The sequence below is a fragment of the Cavia porcellus genome, unplaced genomic scaffold (assembly GCF_034190915.1).
Source record: "Cavia porcellus strain 051 isolate PalLab524CR breed Dunkin Hartley unplaced genomic scaffold, mCavPor4.1 scaffold_7, whole genome shotgun sequence".
NCBI classification, from domain to species: Eukaryota; Metazoa; Chordata; class Mammalia; order Rodentia; family Caviidae; genus Cavia; species Cavia porcellus.
In genome coordinates, this window is record NW_026947490.1 from 95,165,162 (window position 1) to 95,181,720 (window position 16,559).

Consider the following 16,559-nt stretch of genomic DNA (forward strand, 5'->3'; position numbering starts at 1 on the left):
GTCTAGAAAAAATGAAAAAAAAAAAAACATACTTTTCAACTACCTCAATATTTGAATCCTATTTTAAGGACAGTGGTGGCGTTTGGGTGTGTGTGTGCGTTTAGAATATGTTTAGTTCTAAATAGGCTTTTTTTTTTCTCATTTTAACTTTATGGTACAGAGCTTCAACTAATGTCCTTTCTCTACACTGTTTGCTTTTATCTACTAAGACTAAATTTAGGTGGGGTTAGTCTCACAATGATTATTCATTGCTTAATGCAGCCTCAAATTATATGACTAATAATTAAGTGAGGCTCCGCAAAGGATAACCTTGAAGTGGGCTTTTTCTGATAAATAACACATCCCCGAAACTTTAGGATAATTTTCAAAGTCAAAAAAGTATCTCCGGGGCTGGGGATTTAGCTCAGTGGCATAAGCGCCTGCCTTGCAAGTGTGTGGTCATGAGTTTGATCCCCGGTACCTATAAAAAAGGAAAAGACAAAAAAAATTTAGAAAGTATCTCCTCCTCTGTGAGCACTGATTTTAAAAAATACACTCCAATTTTGTTGTTGCTTTTCTGTAATTTTACCTTAGATAAAGAGTTAAGTTTTTTGTTTTCTTGGTACCAAGGATCAAGCTCATGACCTTGCACTGGCCAGGCAGCCGCTTGGGCCACGGAGCTAAATCTCTGGCCACTAGGTTTGGGATTTCAAAGCAGATTCCTACTGTCCTCTACAGATCACAATGTTTTTTAGAAATTGTTTTTGGCTTGTTACTGCACCTCACCTGAGAGTGAACTTTTGATTGTGGGCCACCATGTAACCCTCACTGTCCATCAGGACCTGGATGATATCTGATCACCAGGCCATAAATTGGCTGTGCATGGCCCTGCTCCATTGTTAAATGAAAATGGTACTTGTGAGCTTGGGCAGGCTCTACAGACCCGTGAGGAAGAAGCCAGATGCCACAGCCCCTGCTCCAGTGCTATGGCCTTCCCTTTGGCAGCTTGTACCTATGGTCTCATGGAATTTCTTGACACTAACTGAAAAAGAGAAAACTTAGGCCTTTTATAAGAAGGTTTATAGCTGGGGATTTAGCTCAGTGGCACATGCACCTGCCTGGCAGGTGCGAGGTCATGAGCTCGATCCCCAGTACAAAAAATAAAAAGGTTTCTAGAAGGTTCTACACAATGTTGGGCACTACTCAATAGTAGGTACTGGCACTCTACAAATCCTTCCGAATCTTCTCGAAAGAACGGTGGTGAAAGAAATTGGCCAGTGGGCAGAATCACAAACCACGGAATTATAAAATGTGGGTCTGGCCATTCATTTTGCTTTGGGAGGCTCAAGGCAGCAGGTATGAGTGTGTGTTGGTTCATGGGCTATGGCTGATGATTTGGCTAGACGGACTCGGGAGAAACACGATAAGGAAGTTAACGACAAGAAGGTCCAGGGAAGAGATATATGGCTAGAAGGATTTGGACACCAGCTGGGTGTGGTGGCATATGCCTATCATCACATCACTCAGGAGGCTGAGGCAGGAGGATCATTGTGAGTTCAAGACCAGCCTGGACTACAAAGTGAGCTCAAGTCAGGCCTGAAATGCACAGCAAGATTCTGTCTCAAAAAGAAAAAAAGAGGCTGGGGATATAGCTCAGCGGCATAAGCACCTGCCTTGCAAGCAGGCGGTTGTGAGTTCGATCCCCGGTACCGATAAAAATGAAAAAGACAAAAAAAAAAAAAAGGAGGAGGAGGAGGAGGGAGGGAGAGGAGGAGGAGGACAAGGATGTAGACAAAGAATGTGATATTTGTACCCCGTGTGAATGCTCACCAAAAGATGAGCGCAGTAGGGAAGAATTTTAGTATTCAAGTAGGCAGGATAACTCGTTTTGAGGAGTACAGCTAACCTTTCTCCAGTCTCCCCATCTCTAACAGGTGCATAAACAAAGTGGTCACGGTGCAGAGGCCCAGCAACATGGACCTACATTTACCTACATTCACCAACTCTTACAGCCACTACCAAGCACTATAGCACAAAAGCAACACCCTAAAAGGCGCCATTCCACGGAGCGGTCATCAGGGGAGATGCTAATTACATCGAATCACCTCCGCTGTGTAAAGGGCAGCATTTTGTTCTTATTGTGCAGTCTGCCTTCCCTGCATGCAATGCTTTGGCCAAAACTACCACCCTTTAGTAGCATAACAAACCACATGCTCAGCATTGCATCTGACCAGGAGTTCACTTCACAGCCAGTGATGTGACAGTGAGCCTGTGGCCGCTGAGTTGCCATGTTCCCAATAATCCTGGAGCCACTGGCGTGAGAGGAGAGGCGTCAGGCATGGTGGCACACACCTGTAATCCCAGCACTCGGGAGTCTGAGGCAAGAGAACAGCAGTGAGTTCGAGGCCAGCCTGGGCTGCACAGCAAGATCCCATCTCAAAAAGACAAAACAAGCGGGGATTTAGCTCAGTGGCATAAGCGCCTGCCTTGCAAGCACATGGTCACGAGCTCGATCCCCGGTAGTGATAAAAAAAAAAAAGACAAAACCAAAACAAACAAAAGACACCTCAAGGAGCACCAGCTAGGATCAATCCCCGGAGGACTAGGGCAGGGCATTTCTAACTATGGTGCCATCTCCCCAGTAGCTGGTCCAGGAACCAACAGAAAATGGAGGTGGCACTGGTCACTAGTGAAACTTTTGTGTCCATTGGAGATGTTATGTCCCGTTTGTCTAGAGGTCTGTACCACAGAAAGAATATTTCCTTCTTGATCCCCTCAAACTAGAAGCTGAGGTTGCCACCCAGCCGCTGGGGCTTCCCGGCCTCAGCATCACAGGACGAAGAAAGGAGTTACCATACTGTGTTTGTGGAATTTTTAATCTTGACCACCAGTGAAAGGTGAGTTGTTACTAAATAACGGAGGCTGAGTGTTACTACAACCACATCTGCCACTCAAATTGGTAAAAGACTACAACAAAATTCAGGAAAAGGTTTGGATGACCCTGCCCGTCTCAGGGATGACCCAGTAAGATGCTTACTGACAGCAAAGGAAATCTGGGATTTGTAATGGCAGGTTGTAAATACCAGGGCCAGCCCCATGACTGGCTTAGAATCCAGAATTTATGCTTTCTTCCCTCTTATTTCTGAGCATCTAAACTAAGATATATTGATAATGTGTAATTATGGTTAACTTAACATCACGAGCTGCAGGATGTGAAAACTAGTGAACGCATCCTAAAGATTCCGCGTTCTCTTCTGCGGGAAAGTGGTTTTGATTGGGTGAAATATAATCCTATCATATTAGGAAGAAGTATGATCTTGTTGTCTTTACCCGGAAAGCCGGGTCAATGGCACACACCTGCAATCCTAGCTACCAGGAAAATAAGGCAGAAAAATCCCAACTTTGAGGCCAGCTAAGGCAACTTAGTAAGACTCTGTCTCAAATAAAATTTTTTGGTCTTTTTGGAGGGATGGGCTGTTTTTTGAGACAGGCTCTCACTATGTAGCCCAAGCTGGCCTTGAACTCACTATGTAGCCAAGGTTGGATTTGAACTCACAGCGATCCTCCTGCCTCAGCCTCCTGAGTGCTAGGACTCCAGGCGTGTGCCACCGTGTCCATCTTTTCAAATAAAATTTTTAAAAAGGACTGAGAATGTAGTAAGTGGCAGAGCACTTGCCTAGCACATGCAAGTATGAGAGAGATGCCAGTGTCAAACTGACACAGTGTAGACCATGACAGTCAGGTCGTATGTCAGCGTAGTAAGTCCTCAGTTACTAAACCAAACACTAACCTAGTACTTCATGTTGCCGTGAAGTGTTTTGCAGGTAGGATTAACGCCAGGAGGTTGTTCTGGACAATCTAGATGGGTCTAGCTCCGTCAACTGAAAATCCTTAGCAGCACAGCTGAGGTTCCTTGGGAAAGAATTCCACCGGACACCCGAGGTGCCACGGTTCCTGGGGGCTGCAGACCGCAGCAAAGATCCTGGGAGTCCCTGAACCACCAGATGTGTTAGAACTCAGGGGTGTGAAAGGAACAGATGATTTAGGAGCAAATGTGATTTGTGGATCTCAGGGTGGGAACAGAAAAAGCGGTTCTGACCTGGGGACTTGGCACCTGCCATTCTTCCCAGTATTCTCTGATCCTTTGTTTGTTCTTGCAACAGGGTCTTAGTATGTAGTTCAGGCTGGCATTGAACTTGCAGAGATCCTCCTGTCTCAGCCTACCAGACGCTGGGATTACAGGTGTGCGCCACCATGCCTGAGTCCTCTGATCTCAAAACTGTTCTGTATTTCAGATGTCTGCTCCCATGCCTAAAACCATTCATTCTCTCGAACCATGGGCCACAACTCGTAGCACCCTGGTGTTTTCCTTGCGGGAATTATATGACACTTCAGGGATTACTCATCATCACATACTTTCTCAACTAAGAGACTTTGTCCTGTAGTTCAGCATTCAATTGTCAGTATCCTGGCATGTCACCGGCATACAACAAAGAGTTATTAAATGAGGCACTGTCTTAAAGAAGCCAACTTTGGAGAACATATTTTGGTCAAAACCTGCTGCTAGTTAGCAAGGCAGAAATAGACCAACTGTCATCAACTGTCATTTTCTTAATAGGGAAATAGTGAGGTGTATCCCTAATGGCTTAAATGAACAGATATAGAACCATCATCACTAAAGAGAATTCCTGGTAACCAGAAAAACTGCAAATTCAACAGGGTGCTCTTCCAGCCATTTATTTCTTTATTTACAGTTTGTGTTCAATGCAAATCAATTCCATAACATGAGGCGTTACTATGAATCAAAGCATAAATACACAAACACAATATACAATCCAAACAGATGCGCAGCATTCAGAGATGAAGCAAGAGGGGGTGTTCATTCACACACACAGTAGCTTCAGATCTATTCGATCTGGCTGTTCCCATGTAGGTTTCTAAAGATGGGAAAGAAAAGCCTCGGGTTGCATCAAGACTACTGCGGTCGTATTAGATACTGGAACACGCAAGCATCAGTGTGTGACCATGCGAACAGAGCTCAGGGTGTGTCTTTTTTTTTTTTTTTTTTTTAGGTTTCTGTATATCAAGGCAGTTGTAAAAGACAGCAAAAATCAAAGCTTAGGATCAGTTCTAACTACCTAAAAATATTGACTGCTAACAGAACATGTTCCAAATGTGGCTATTGTGATCCATAGTTTTTAAAAAAAAGTATTTACAGAAAAAGTATAAAAGTTTTTGCAAATCTAATGCAGGTTCTAGGCTTCGCTTCCCAAATGCTTGATTTAGTTTTGGCTCCTTTGCATGTTTGCCCTTCTAATTTCAAGATCTGTAATTTTATCTTCAAAACAGACTGTATTTTTAATTGTGTATTCAACATATACAGAAATTTAAAAAGCAGTATTTTAAAATCATTTGAGGTCAATAGAATTCTACTCTTTGGAATCAGTTTAGCTACATGAGTCTGGTGCTTTTGTTGAATGAAGATGGGCGGGGAGGGGGATGCCTACTACTTCACTTTGGAAATACTGACTCACAATGTTTAGATTTGGGGGTGGGTTCCAGGCCACCATGGCCCGGGTACATGTCAATTACTACATAAAAAGCCAAAGGTCATTACCTTGTCAAATCTGAAGTCACAGAGGGCAGAGAAAAAAAAGACTTCAGTTCCCAAGAAAACAGTGGAGCTTAACAATGTGAAACTAGCTAGAGATATCAGCATTAAATTAGTACTGCTGACATGACGCATCAAGGAGTTACAGTAACACTTGGTAGTTCTTTCTAATGTACATATAAATAGCATATGGAAGCTTTTTATATTATCTGTTTTATGGCCTTATAGATTTAAAGAACCAAATGAAAACTGAATCTCCATTTCACATCCCATCTTTTATTTCTAGATAAAATCTACTCTCGTTTTCCAGGAAGAGTTTTAAGTGTCCATATTTGTTAAGCGATCATCGAGGAAATCATGGTCAATCTTGGATATTCTCTCTTCATCTTGTACCCCAAAAAAATATCCAGCAGATTTAATATTGGCATCCATCATCTGTCAGTCCCTTCACACGTCCTTGAAATGAATCAAATTTGGAATTCTCAACATTTTCTGCATCAATCAAATAACGGTGTGGAATTAGATTTCTTCTTCGCCACACTGGACTTGTAGTCGCTGTTTGGGCTGGGTTTGGAAGATGGGGAAGTAGAGACGCTTCTTGGTCAGAGTCTCTAACAGTACAGATGTAGAAGAGAGATTGAAACCACAAGGAAACTGGCCGTTGACTGCAGGGCACCGCTGCCTGCCTTGGTGGTGGCATTGGTTGGATTTGGGACAGCAGAGGTGGTCTGGGTGGTGCTATTTGAAGATGACACAGCAGTGGTTTGGTTTGAATAAATCTAAAATACATAAAAAGTTACTCTGATAAATTTCTACAGACGTCATAGCTAGCTCTACAAACGCTCAACGATAAAGGCACACATTTATTTATCTATTCATTCATTTTTGCAGTGCTAGGAACTGAACGCAGCCTCATACCTGCTAACCACATGCTCTATCTTGCTACACCCAGGTCCTTGGTGTATTTGTGGGATTGCTTTTTTCCCCCATTGTTCTTTCATCCACATCATTAAATTCCGAATTCCTGCTCAGTCCCACCAAGGTTATTCTCTTTAGTTTAAAAACTAACTGCCTACATAGTCTAAAAATGCAAGCAGCACCAAGAATTAAAATAAAAACTTTTTTGGTAACTTTAACTCCCAAGAGTATGGCTCCTTTAATCCTATACAAAGGAATTAAGAGCCAGGTTCACTAATCCTGTTTCTGAGATGATATGGGTTTACTGCTATAATGTGGCCTCAATTTTCCTAGAAAGAGGGTCATTTTAAAGTTATGTTACAAATTACAATTGAGGTTTATGGTACCAGAAATAATTGGTTCCTGTCTCTCCCATAGGCTTCCCGTTTCATTCAGCCCGGGTAACTTACCTTTGCCTTTAAGGGGGGTCATTGAGTATCTTATCTGCTTCTTTAAAATCTTGAAATTAGAACTGTTCTCAAAATGGTCACAATATTTGTTTTAAATTGAAAGACATAATGAGTTCTTGCTTTGAGGCAAAATGACTTCACTCAAAGCACCATCTATTCAGAGTGACTTCACATAAAGACACCGGGAGGGTTTGGAGTTAAATTTCAGCAGCGGCAGGCTCCTGCCTGGTCACTAGCTCAGCGCTGTGGCCAAGAATCAAGGATTTCTTAGTGTCCCGGCATCCGAGTGGCATCATTCACCACTGATTTTTCGAGCTACAAATGCACAGTCCAGTGGGGCACGTGATAATCTCGCCTTTGTCATGGAACAAAGGCAGACCGGAGTTTTCAGCTCGCACTGCAAGGCAGGGTTTACAAGGGCTTCCAATTACAGAGGGGAGGGGACGTGGCACCCAGCAAGTCTGGGCCACACGTACACTCGGCTATTAATCCAAAATAAAGCCCGCCTATGTCAGCACCAGTGCCTTTTGTTGTACAACCCAGAAGGCCATTAAGCAAATACCGACTGCAGAAGTACAACCGCAACAAAATTCTCCATCAGGTCCAGTCCATTTATTGGACATGGACTGTAAGGCAGATCCCATCCAATTAAGAAACAGCACTCCCGCTAAAAGGCGAGCTTTACCATGGCAAATTACTTAAAACAGGGCATCTTTGGGGCGACCTGGTTTGGGACCCTTGTTCATAATTCACACAAGGGGCTTCAGCATGGCAGGTGACTTTTTCTTAGGAGCCCAGGGCATCAATGTGAGAATCTATGAGTCCCTTACACCACCAAAACAAAACAAAAAAAAGATATAAATTAAAATTGCAAACATTACACAAAACAAAAGCCCTATTAAGCTAGTAAACTAGCTTCACTAAACCCTCTTTCTTTGAAATCAGCCCCTGTCCGCTCGGAAAGGCGATGGGACCTGGGTGACAGACACACCGGTCCGCTTTCAAGCTGCCCCGCCCTTCCCCCACAGGGGAACCGAGAAAGGCTGGGGGGGGGGTACAGGCGACCCGAAGCCAGACAATAGGGTACAGTTACGCGGCCGGCTGTGGGAAAGCCCGACAGCGCCCACACCCGGGCTGCGCTCCCAGGTGAGCCTGGAAGCGGGGTGGCCGGGGACCAGGGGCGCTGCAGCCCAACCTGGCCGGCGGGAAGGGGGGACGCGGTGCAAAATCAGCCCGGGGCGGTGGGAGGCCACCCGGCTGCTCCGGCTCGCCAGCTCGCCCGGCCCCGGCGCCTTGCTCCTTCCCCATCCCGACTGGGGCGCAGCCCCCGGTCCCATCCAGGGCGCCGCACACTCCAGGGCGCAGGGCCACACTGGGTGCCCGGCTGGGGGCGAGGTCGGCTCTCGGGACGGAGGACGTGAAAAGGGAGAGGCCGTGGCGGGGACCGGGACAAAGCCGAGCGGACCGGGACAGAGCGTGCACCGCGCCCCGCGGCCGGTCGTCTGGGCTCCGATGTGACCGGGGTGGGCGCAAACGGCTGCTGCCCGGAGCGCAGCGTCCGGACGCGGTCGCCACCGACGCTTCAGCCCCGCGCACCCCAGGACGGGTGCGGACAGGCTCACCCCGGCTTCCTCGGGACCCGACACCAGCTCCGCGCGTGGGGACCGAGCCCTCTCTTTGTGTGACCTGCGGGGTGCGCGAGGGCGCCGCGTGGGAGAGGAGGAGCCGTGCGCGCGGGAGTGGGAAGTGGGGTCCTCGCCGCCCCCCGCCACCCCGCCGGTTTTGCAAAATTATCCCCGAGGCGATGGCTCGCCCCCTCTGCTTCGGCATTGTAACTCAGCGCCTGGCACTAGCCGGGAACCCCCCGCCCCCGGGGACGCGGCCCCGACCCCGAGGTCTCCAGGGCCTCACCTGCGTGGGCAGGAGCAGCGCCAGGAGCAGCAGCCCCAGCCCCAACCTGGCCACCATCGCTCTGCTGCCCATGTCCGCTCCGTCGGCGCGCGGCGCGGCTCGCTGAGGCCGGTGCTCGGAGCTCGGTGGCTGGGCGGGTGCGGGCGAGGTGGGGAGCGCGGCGCCCGGCGGGACCTTATATACCCGGGCAGCCACAATAGCCGTGACGCGCGCCGCCAGCCCTCCCGCCCGCCCACCCGCGATCCCTCCTCCCCGCGTCTCCCCGCCCCCACCCCACCCCACCCCCGCCCCCACCCCACCCCACCCCCGCCCTCACCCCCACCCCATCCCCTCCCCGCCCTCCCGGGTCCCCGCGGGCACCGGCTGCCGTTCCCGGGACGGGCGGCGCGCACAGGCGCGGGGCGACTCCCACCGGGACCGGGCGAGCGCGGGAGCCACGCACGCCGCTCTGGGGGCCGGACCGAGCTTCCTTTGTTCCCCGGCCCTGCCATCTTCCCCCCAAAAGAGAAGTCGGGGCCGGGGCGCCCCAGGAGCTCAGCCCCGCCTCCGGGAGCGGCGCGTCCGCGGCGGGGTCCCGCGCGCTCGGGCGCGTCCGGTGTCCCCCGCGGAGGAAGGGGATTGGGGGGGGGGACCCGGGCAGGTCCCGGGGGACCCGGGTCGGGGGGTCGCCCCCTAGCGAGCGCTCGGCGCCCCGGGCCCGGAGAGCTGCGCCATCGGCCCGGGGGGCGCCCCCTGCCCGGCCCCCGGCGGGGTCCGCGTCCTCCGGGCAGCTGGGAGGCGCCCTGGGCGCGAACCCAAGGCCGCGCGGGACAGAGGTTTCGGTCACCCGCCCTCCGGCCTGGCTCTGGGTCCGGGTTGCGCGGAGACGCCCCGACCCTCCCGGGGGCGCTGCGCTCCCCGGCCCCGCCCTGCACCCCCCACCCCACCCCCGGCCCGGCCCAGTCCGCCGCCCTCTGGGCTCCCGGACACTCTCCTCGGTCGCGGCGGCTGCTTGTTTGTCACCCCTTTAAAAAGCAGGAGTTTTCAGGGATGAGGCCATTTACTTTTCCATAGTGGCCACTAAATAATTTAATGAACTGGCACCCACAGGAGATTAGTCATCACCCTGCAAATTTTAATGGAATATTTTTTTCAAATCATTTAACGTGAAGACCTTAAAGCAGAAGATCATGTCACTGGTGGAATATTTTTTGGTTTAAAAATTTTGATTTCTGGACCGGATCCCTCTTTAGGTTCAACTCCTCGTTGTGGCTTTATGGTTGTTGATGCTTGCTTTTTGTTGTTTTTTTCCAATCTTTAAAGAAAAACAGACACCCCAGTGAGGGTGTGAATTTGCTTAAATTTCACTTTTGCAGAACACACTCATAAAAACAAGGTTGGCTTAGGGAAGCACAGCGACAGTGACATTGGCAGGAGCTGGTCTGTGACCTGGCCTTTCTCGGTAACTTTCCAGGCTGGGGATGTGCTTGGGAGCACAGGAATTCCTGTGAGCACCAGTGAACTTTCCTGTCTCACGGCACAGTGCAGAAATGCGGTGTCTGCCCAATTTAGCCAGTCCCCTCCCAAGGTTAAGGAAAGACTGTTCCAACCCAGAGGTGGCCCCTCAGAACCTGCTGGCTGAGCTCAGGCTGGTATTTATAGGACCCATTTATTTTGTACTCTATCCTCTCCTCCCCTCCCCGCCCCACCAACTTGCTATTAGCATAGGAACCCGACTCCTGCAGAGGTTAAAGCAGCCTCCAATGCCAGCCTGCCCCATCTCCAATGCTAAGCACCAGTGTTGTTGTTTGGGTTTTGTTTGTTTGTTGGGTTTTGTTTTGTGTTTTTGGCACCAGGGATCGAACACACAACCTTGTGCTTGCCAGGCAGGCACTTAGGCTGCTGAGCTAAATAAATCCCTGGCCCCTTGCTCATTTATTTTTTTGTAGCCCAGGCTGGCTGTGAGCTAGTGATGATCCTCCTACCTCAGCCTTCCCAGTGCTGCTGTGCTTTTATTCGAGGCAGAAAACCTCAGTTTGTTCATCTGTAAAATGGAGGTGACATCTTCATTAAGGCAATATTAATGTTATTCTATATGTGACTGTGTGTGTTATAATAGTGTGTGTCACAATGGTAGCTGTCACTCGATAATTGCTCCTCCACGGAAGGGACCAGGAGCCGGAGGTGCCCACCTGGTTTGCAGCTGTGTGATTCACAAGAGAAATATTAGGCTGCAAACAATCCCAGAATTAGTGAGGTGCTTGGGGTATATGCTTTGTGAGCAATTTCCTCTCCAGCCAGAGGCTGTGGAACTCCTAGACTGCGGCTCCCTCCCCTGCCCCTGGGCATCTTCCAGTGAATGCCGTACAGGAGGCCAGCACAGGAGAAGAATCCTCTTATTTCCTGCACAGCTAGAAACTTAAGAAAGCTGCTTGAAAATTGTCCTCTGGGTTTCATTCTCCGAGGTGGGGGGAGTTTGGATTTTCTGAAACAAGGTCTTGCTATGTAGTCTAGGCTGTCCTCAGACTTGCCCTGGAGCCCTGGCTGGACTCAAACTCTCCTGCCTCAGCCTCCAGAGTGCTAAGATTACAGGTGTGTGCCACTGCACCCAGGTTCTTTTTTTTTTTATCAGCATTATTCTTTCTTCCTATTTTTCCTTTTTTCTCTGATTTTCCATGGTGCAATTGCTTGCTCTCAGCCAATAACAGCTCATGCTACTAGACTAAATGAGAATCTTACCAGTTACAAGTTTTTCTCTTTTTTTTTCCCATCTTTTTTCACCTTAGGTACTAGGGGTTGAACTTACGGCCCTCACACTAAGGCCCTTTAGAGACAGCATCTTGCAAAGGCCCAGGCTGGGTTCAGATTTACAGTCCTCCTGCCTCAGCCTCCCAGAGTACTGGGATTATAGGCCTGCACCACCATACCCAGCTAAGGTGATGATCTTGAGTTCATGTGTGCATTAGCAGAGAGCCTGGCACATCTGCATTTCAGAGCGTGGCTTCTGAAATCTTTCCTTATTTGAGGCACCTTCCAGGTGGCACTTCAATTGTAAGGTTCACAGGGCTGATGGCTGTGGTATCATTTCATTTGTGACGGAGACACAGGGAACCAAGGTACCCCAGGCCACAAGGCTGTACACAGTGCCATGCTTACACTTACAGCCAACATGTCGCAATGCAGGTTCCAATCTTTCCTGGTTTGTCAGTGACAACAGAGACCATGTCCTGTCCACCCCACGGCCTCTGCACCTCACACTCTGTACTTTTGGTTGACTGGACTGATCCTAAAAGAGCACCTAGTTTTCTTCCAGATGAAATAATAAACTGACTGGAGAAACAGGAGATAATGGGTTGCATTTGTTGACATTTTAGCAGTTTTCAGCAAAATGGACAGGAAATATAATATGGATCCAATAAAGGATATTCCTTGTGTGCTTTATGACCTAAAGTGTGGTTGCAGGGGTCTCGGGGTAGTGGTGCATACTGGTAATCATAGCTACACTGAGGCTGAGGCAGGAGGACTGCAAATTGGAGCCAACCTGGTCAGTTCCCAAAACTCCAGCTCACAAAGGGGCAGGGGTGCTGGTAGTGTAGCTACCCTGAAGGCTGTGGGTTCAATCCTCGGTACTGCAAAATAAAACAAAACATAAAAGGTGGCTGGAATCGCCTTTCAAGTGCCTCGCACAGGACGATGGTATTTCTGCATTTGACTAGCAGTGAACACGTCGGTCCATCCAGGCTGTGGCTTCCTTCCAGCCTGGCCTAGCTACGAGGTGGCAATGAGGATGAAGCACGTTTGCCCTTGGACTGCGAGGCCCTGCTCCCGCGTGATGGATCCGCAGGAGTCCCTGCCGGCTCTCTGTGGAGACGTGCTGCCCTCTGCTGTCCACAGGCGCGCTCAGCGCCCTCGTCAAAATGCAGAATCTCTCTTCCGTGTAAAGAGAAAGAATGTGACTATTTTTAGATATAAACTGAGTGATAAAGTGCCTACCTCCAAGCATCTTAGGGTTTTAGTTGTTCAACTATTTTTTTTATGGGTACCGGGGATCGAACTCAGGACCGCCTGCTTGCAAGGCAGGTGCTTATGCCGCTGAGCTAAATCCCCAGCCCCTCAATTATTTTCAAAAAATAAAAGAAAAAGAAGAAAATTTAATCCCTTTGCCACTCACGGTGGCGCATACCTGTAATCCTAGCACTCGGGAGGCTGAGGCAGGAGGATCACTGTAAGTAGCCCCAGACCATCCTGGGCTACAAAGTGAGTTCAAAGCCAACCTCAAAAACCTAAAAAAAAATCGAAAAGAAAGAAAAACATTTAATCTCTGCCCCAAATTTAAACGTGATGTCTCCATTATGTGGTTACATGAGATGACAGCCCCTCAGCCCCATGCTGATGAGATTGTGGAAAGGATTTAACATTTATCAGTGTTAATATTGTACATTCTCTTTGATCTGGAAATTCTACTTTTTAGGGATTTAGGTTATAGATTAACTTGTACAAATGCAAAAAGATATGCATTCAAGGATTTATTGCACCACTTTTTAAATGGCTAACAATTTGGAATCACCTAATTATTCAAAAAATTATTCACCTAGGCAAAAAAATGATAGCATATCATATTATAAAATATTATGACATCATTTAAAAGTGCAAAAAAGCACAATCTGAGAAAGCCTGGCATGGTGGCCCACGCCTGTAATCCCCAAGCACTCAGGAGCCTGAGGCAGGAGGGTGGCTGTGTTTGAGGCCAGCCTGGCTTATACAGCAAGACTTTGTCTCAAAAACAAAAGTACATGTACTGTTGGGGATAAATTCTCGGGTGAGAAAAGCAAGATTCAACAGTGCCACAGGATGTTACAGTGCTAAAAAAAAAAAAAAAAAAAAAGTCAAATAATTTGCAAAGGCATCTGAGAAACGGATAGTCCTTGTCACTGAGAGGAACAGAGTAACCAGGAACAGGGTCACTGGCAGGATTGGGAAGCACCTCCCAGGTGGATCAGCTTATTTTATTACTCATAAATATATAACATAAATAATGTGTGGAAAGCCAACTCTTCCCACCCCCCAGCCCGCCCTCAGGAGCCCCCTTCTGCCCCTCAAGGGTTCCCCATGGAATGAAACCTCTGCCTCAGTCCTTTGCCCTCTGTGAGGCCCCGTTCCACCAGGCCCAGATATCACACACTGAAAAGCTTCTGGTACAACGGAGCTCTAGAAAAAGTAAAGAAAAATGGTTCGGCAAACGCCAGTTCCAAGTTGGATATGGTGGCTCACGCATAGCACTCGGGAGGCTGAGGCAGGAGGATCATTGCGAGTTCAAGACCAGCCTGGGCTACAAAGTGAGCTCAAGGCCTGCCCAAACTGCATAGAGACCCTGTCTCAAAAAGACCAAAAAAAAAAAAAAAAAAAACCATCAGTTCCATGTTTGTTCTCCATCCTGCTGCCTGGAATTACAGCGGCGGTGGAGAAAGAGAAGCCCTGCTGGGGACAAAGGTCTCAGGACATGACTGCCTGGGGGAGCAAGGACCCTCCTTGGCTCTGCCCACAGGGAGCGGAAGGCCAAGCCGAGGCCACCTGGAATAATCACATCCCAGAAGAAACGCAACCCACTGCCATCTCAAGGGAAGTCCAAATTGTTGGCAGGCGGTAGCCACTGGCCGGCCTGCGGGACAAGGCCAGGAGATGGGTGCCAAGCAGCAGTGCTGCCAGCAAGGAACCGTCCACCTCCAGATGGACACCCACAGCATCTGTGGCTTTGCTGAGAGGGTTTTAATTTTCCTTTCTTTGTTTTTGCTAAGAAAAAATACTTTTCCGTAGAATAGTCTTCTGATAACTTTCATCACTGAACTTAATCAACTGACTATAACACTTCAAGGAAAAAGAAAGAAAAGAAATATACGTTTCTAACCACTAGCTAGGGCTCAGGCAATCTCACAGAGCTTGGTGACATTTTAAGGCTACACGTGGTGACCGCTCCTTGGGACTCCTGGCCATTCGGCCCTCTAGTCCCACTCGTGGCTGCCAGGGCCTACAGCCCAGTGATATCAGGAAATGAACTGCTTGGTTTTTTTGTTTCGTTGTTTTTATTTTTGTTTTTTTGAGGCAGGGTCTTGCTATGCAGTTCAGGTTGGCCATGAACTCACTTAAGTAGCTCAGGCTGGCCTCAAACTCTCAGCAGTGCTCCTGCCTCAGCCTCCCCAGGTGACACCACACCTGGCTGGAGATAGATCTTTAAAGATCTCCTGCCCTGGGTAGGGACCTTGTTTAAGGACTTACCATAAATTCCTTCCATGATGAAAGCCCCTGAGGAAACATACTATCTAAAAAGAACAGAAAGATGTCTTCCAATTCCAAAGTAACTTCTAAATAAGACATTGATAAGCACCAATAGGACTCCAGGAGAAACTTCCCTGTGCACGGAAAGCTATCCCAGGATGCCTTGCAGCCCTATAGCAACGTCACAGTAAATTCCGCCTATATTTCTGTACATAATTGCCTGTAATGTCCACTCTACAAGCTTTAATTTTGTGACTTGAACAATTATTTTTAAGATGGCAATATGTAATCCATTAACTAGTGATTTCCTACTGTTCATTTTTTTTTCTGTAAATCTGTATAACTTGTACCCTTTCACTTTTTTTTTCTTTTCTCCTTAAATTAAAAAAAATACGAAAATTGCCTGTAATTTGGCCCATCCTCACTGAATTATTTCACCAAGGACACAAAGAATTGAGGACCAAGAATGTGAGGGCCAGGTTCCTTGTTACTTCAGGACCCAGCTTCTTCTGTGACAAGATCACAAAAATGCTACATCAACCAGTCTGGGGCACACACCTCTAATCTCAGCACTCTGATTTTTGAGCCCAACCTGGGCGACTGATTGGCTTAGCAAAACATAGTCTCAAGATTAAAAAATAAAGCCAGGCACTGTGATGCACACCTGTAATCTCAACACTTGGGAGGCTGAGGCAGGAAGATCACCACAAATTCAAGGCCAACCCGGGCTGCATAGTGAGTTCGCAGTCAGCCTGAACTACATACAGAGAGCATAGCTCAAAAAACAAAACAATCCAAAAGTTAAACATAAAAAAAAGGACGGGGGGTGTAGTGCAAAATCTTGGGTTCAATTCCCAGTGCTTCCAAAAAAAAAAAAATTACTACATCATTTGCTATTTGCAAATCAGCCCTAAATGTGATGACCCTCTGCTTGAAAACAGTAACACTAGAAGATCAGCACAAAATTAAATTATATACACATTACATACATGATTTTTTAGTCTCACTTCCATGGCCTTTTGTTTTCTTAGGGTTCTCTTAGGTTTCCGGGTTGTTAGTCCCGGGGCTGAGTGTGAGCAGGAGCCCCAAACCGCCCCAGCCACTCTGTCCCAACTTTCTCCCCTTGTTAGTCCTAAAGCAGGCGGGACCTTTATGCAGTGAAAAATCAGTACAATTTTCAGTGGCCAGGAAAACTGGACAAAATATTTTTGTAACACAAAGAATGAAGATGCGTTATGTCCCTGTACCAACACCTCACTGCAAAAGTCATTGTTATGTGCTGGGGAGATAAAGTAACAAGCAGAGAACAGTGATGCATTTAAAGAGGTGTCACACTGACCCGGATCAGGGCCACCTTGTCAAGCTCGGTGAAGCCCTCCTTACTGGGTTAACACAGCTGCTCCCGGGCTCGCTCTACAACATTAACTCATGCTGACTTA

At 48.0% G+C, this 16,559-nt stretch overlaps 1 protein-coding gene across 7 annotated transcripts in view; it reads right to left on the bottom strand.

Moving 5' to 3' along the window:
• Positions 1–4,700: 4,700 nt before the first annotated feature.
• Cd24 (CD24 molecule) overlaps positions 4,701–16,559 on the bottom strand; it is a 68,745-nt gene continuing 56,886 nt past the window's right edge. For 2 of the 7 annotated variants that reach the window (XM_063253961.1, XM_063253963.1), the window contains exons 2-3: positions 13,031–13,130; positions 6,143–6,369 (exon numbers count right to left, since the gene is read on the bottom strand). Coding sequence is in view for 2 of the 7 variants with exons in the window: in XM_063253960.1 (XP_063110030.1) it covers positions 8,047–8,787 (741 nt within the window). In the remaining 5 variants the exon portion in view is untranslated. The other 5 variants (XM_063253964.1, XM_063253965.1, XM_063253966.1 and 2 more) reach the window with 4 other exon arrangements.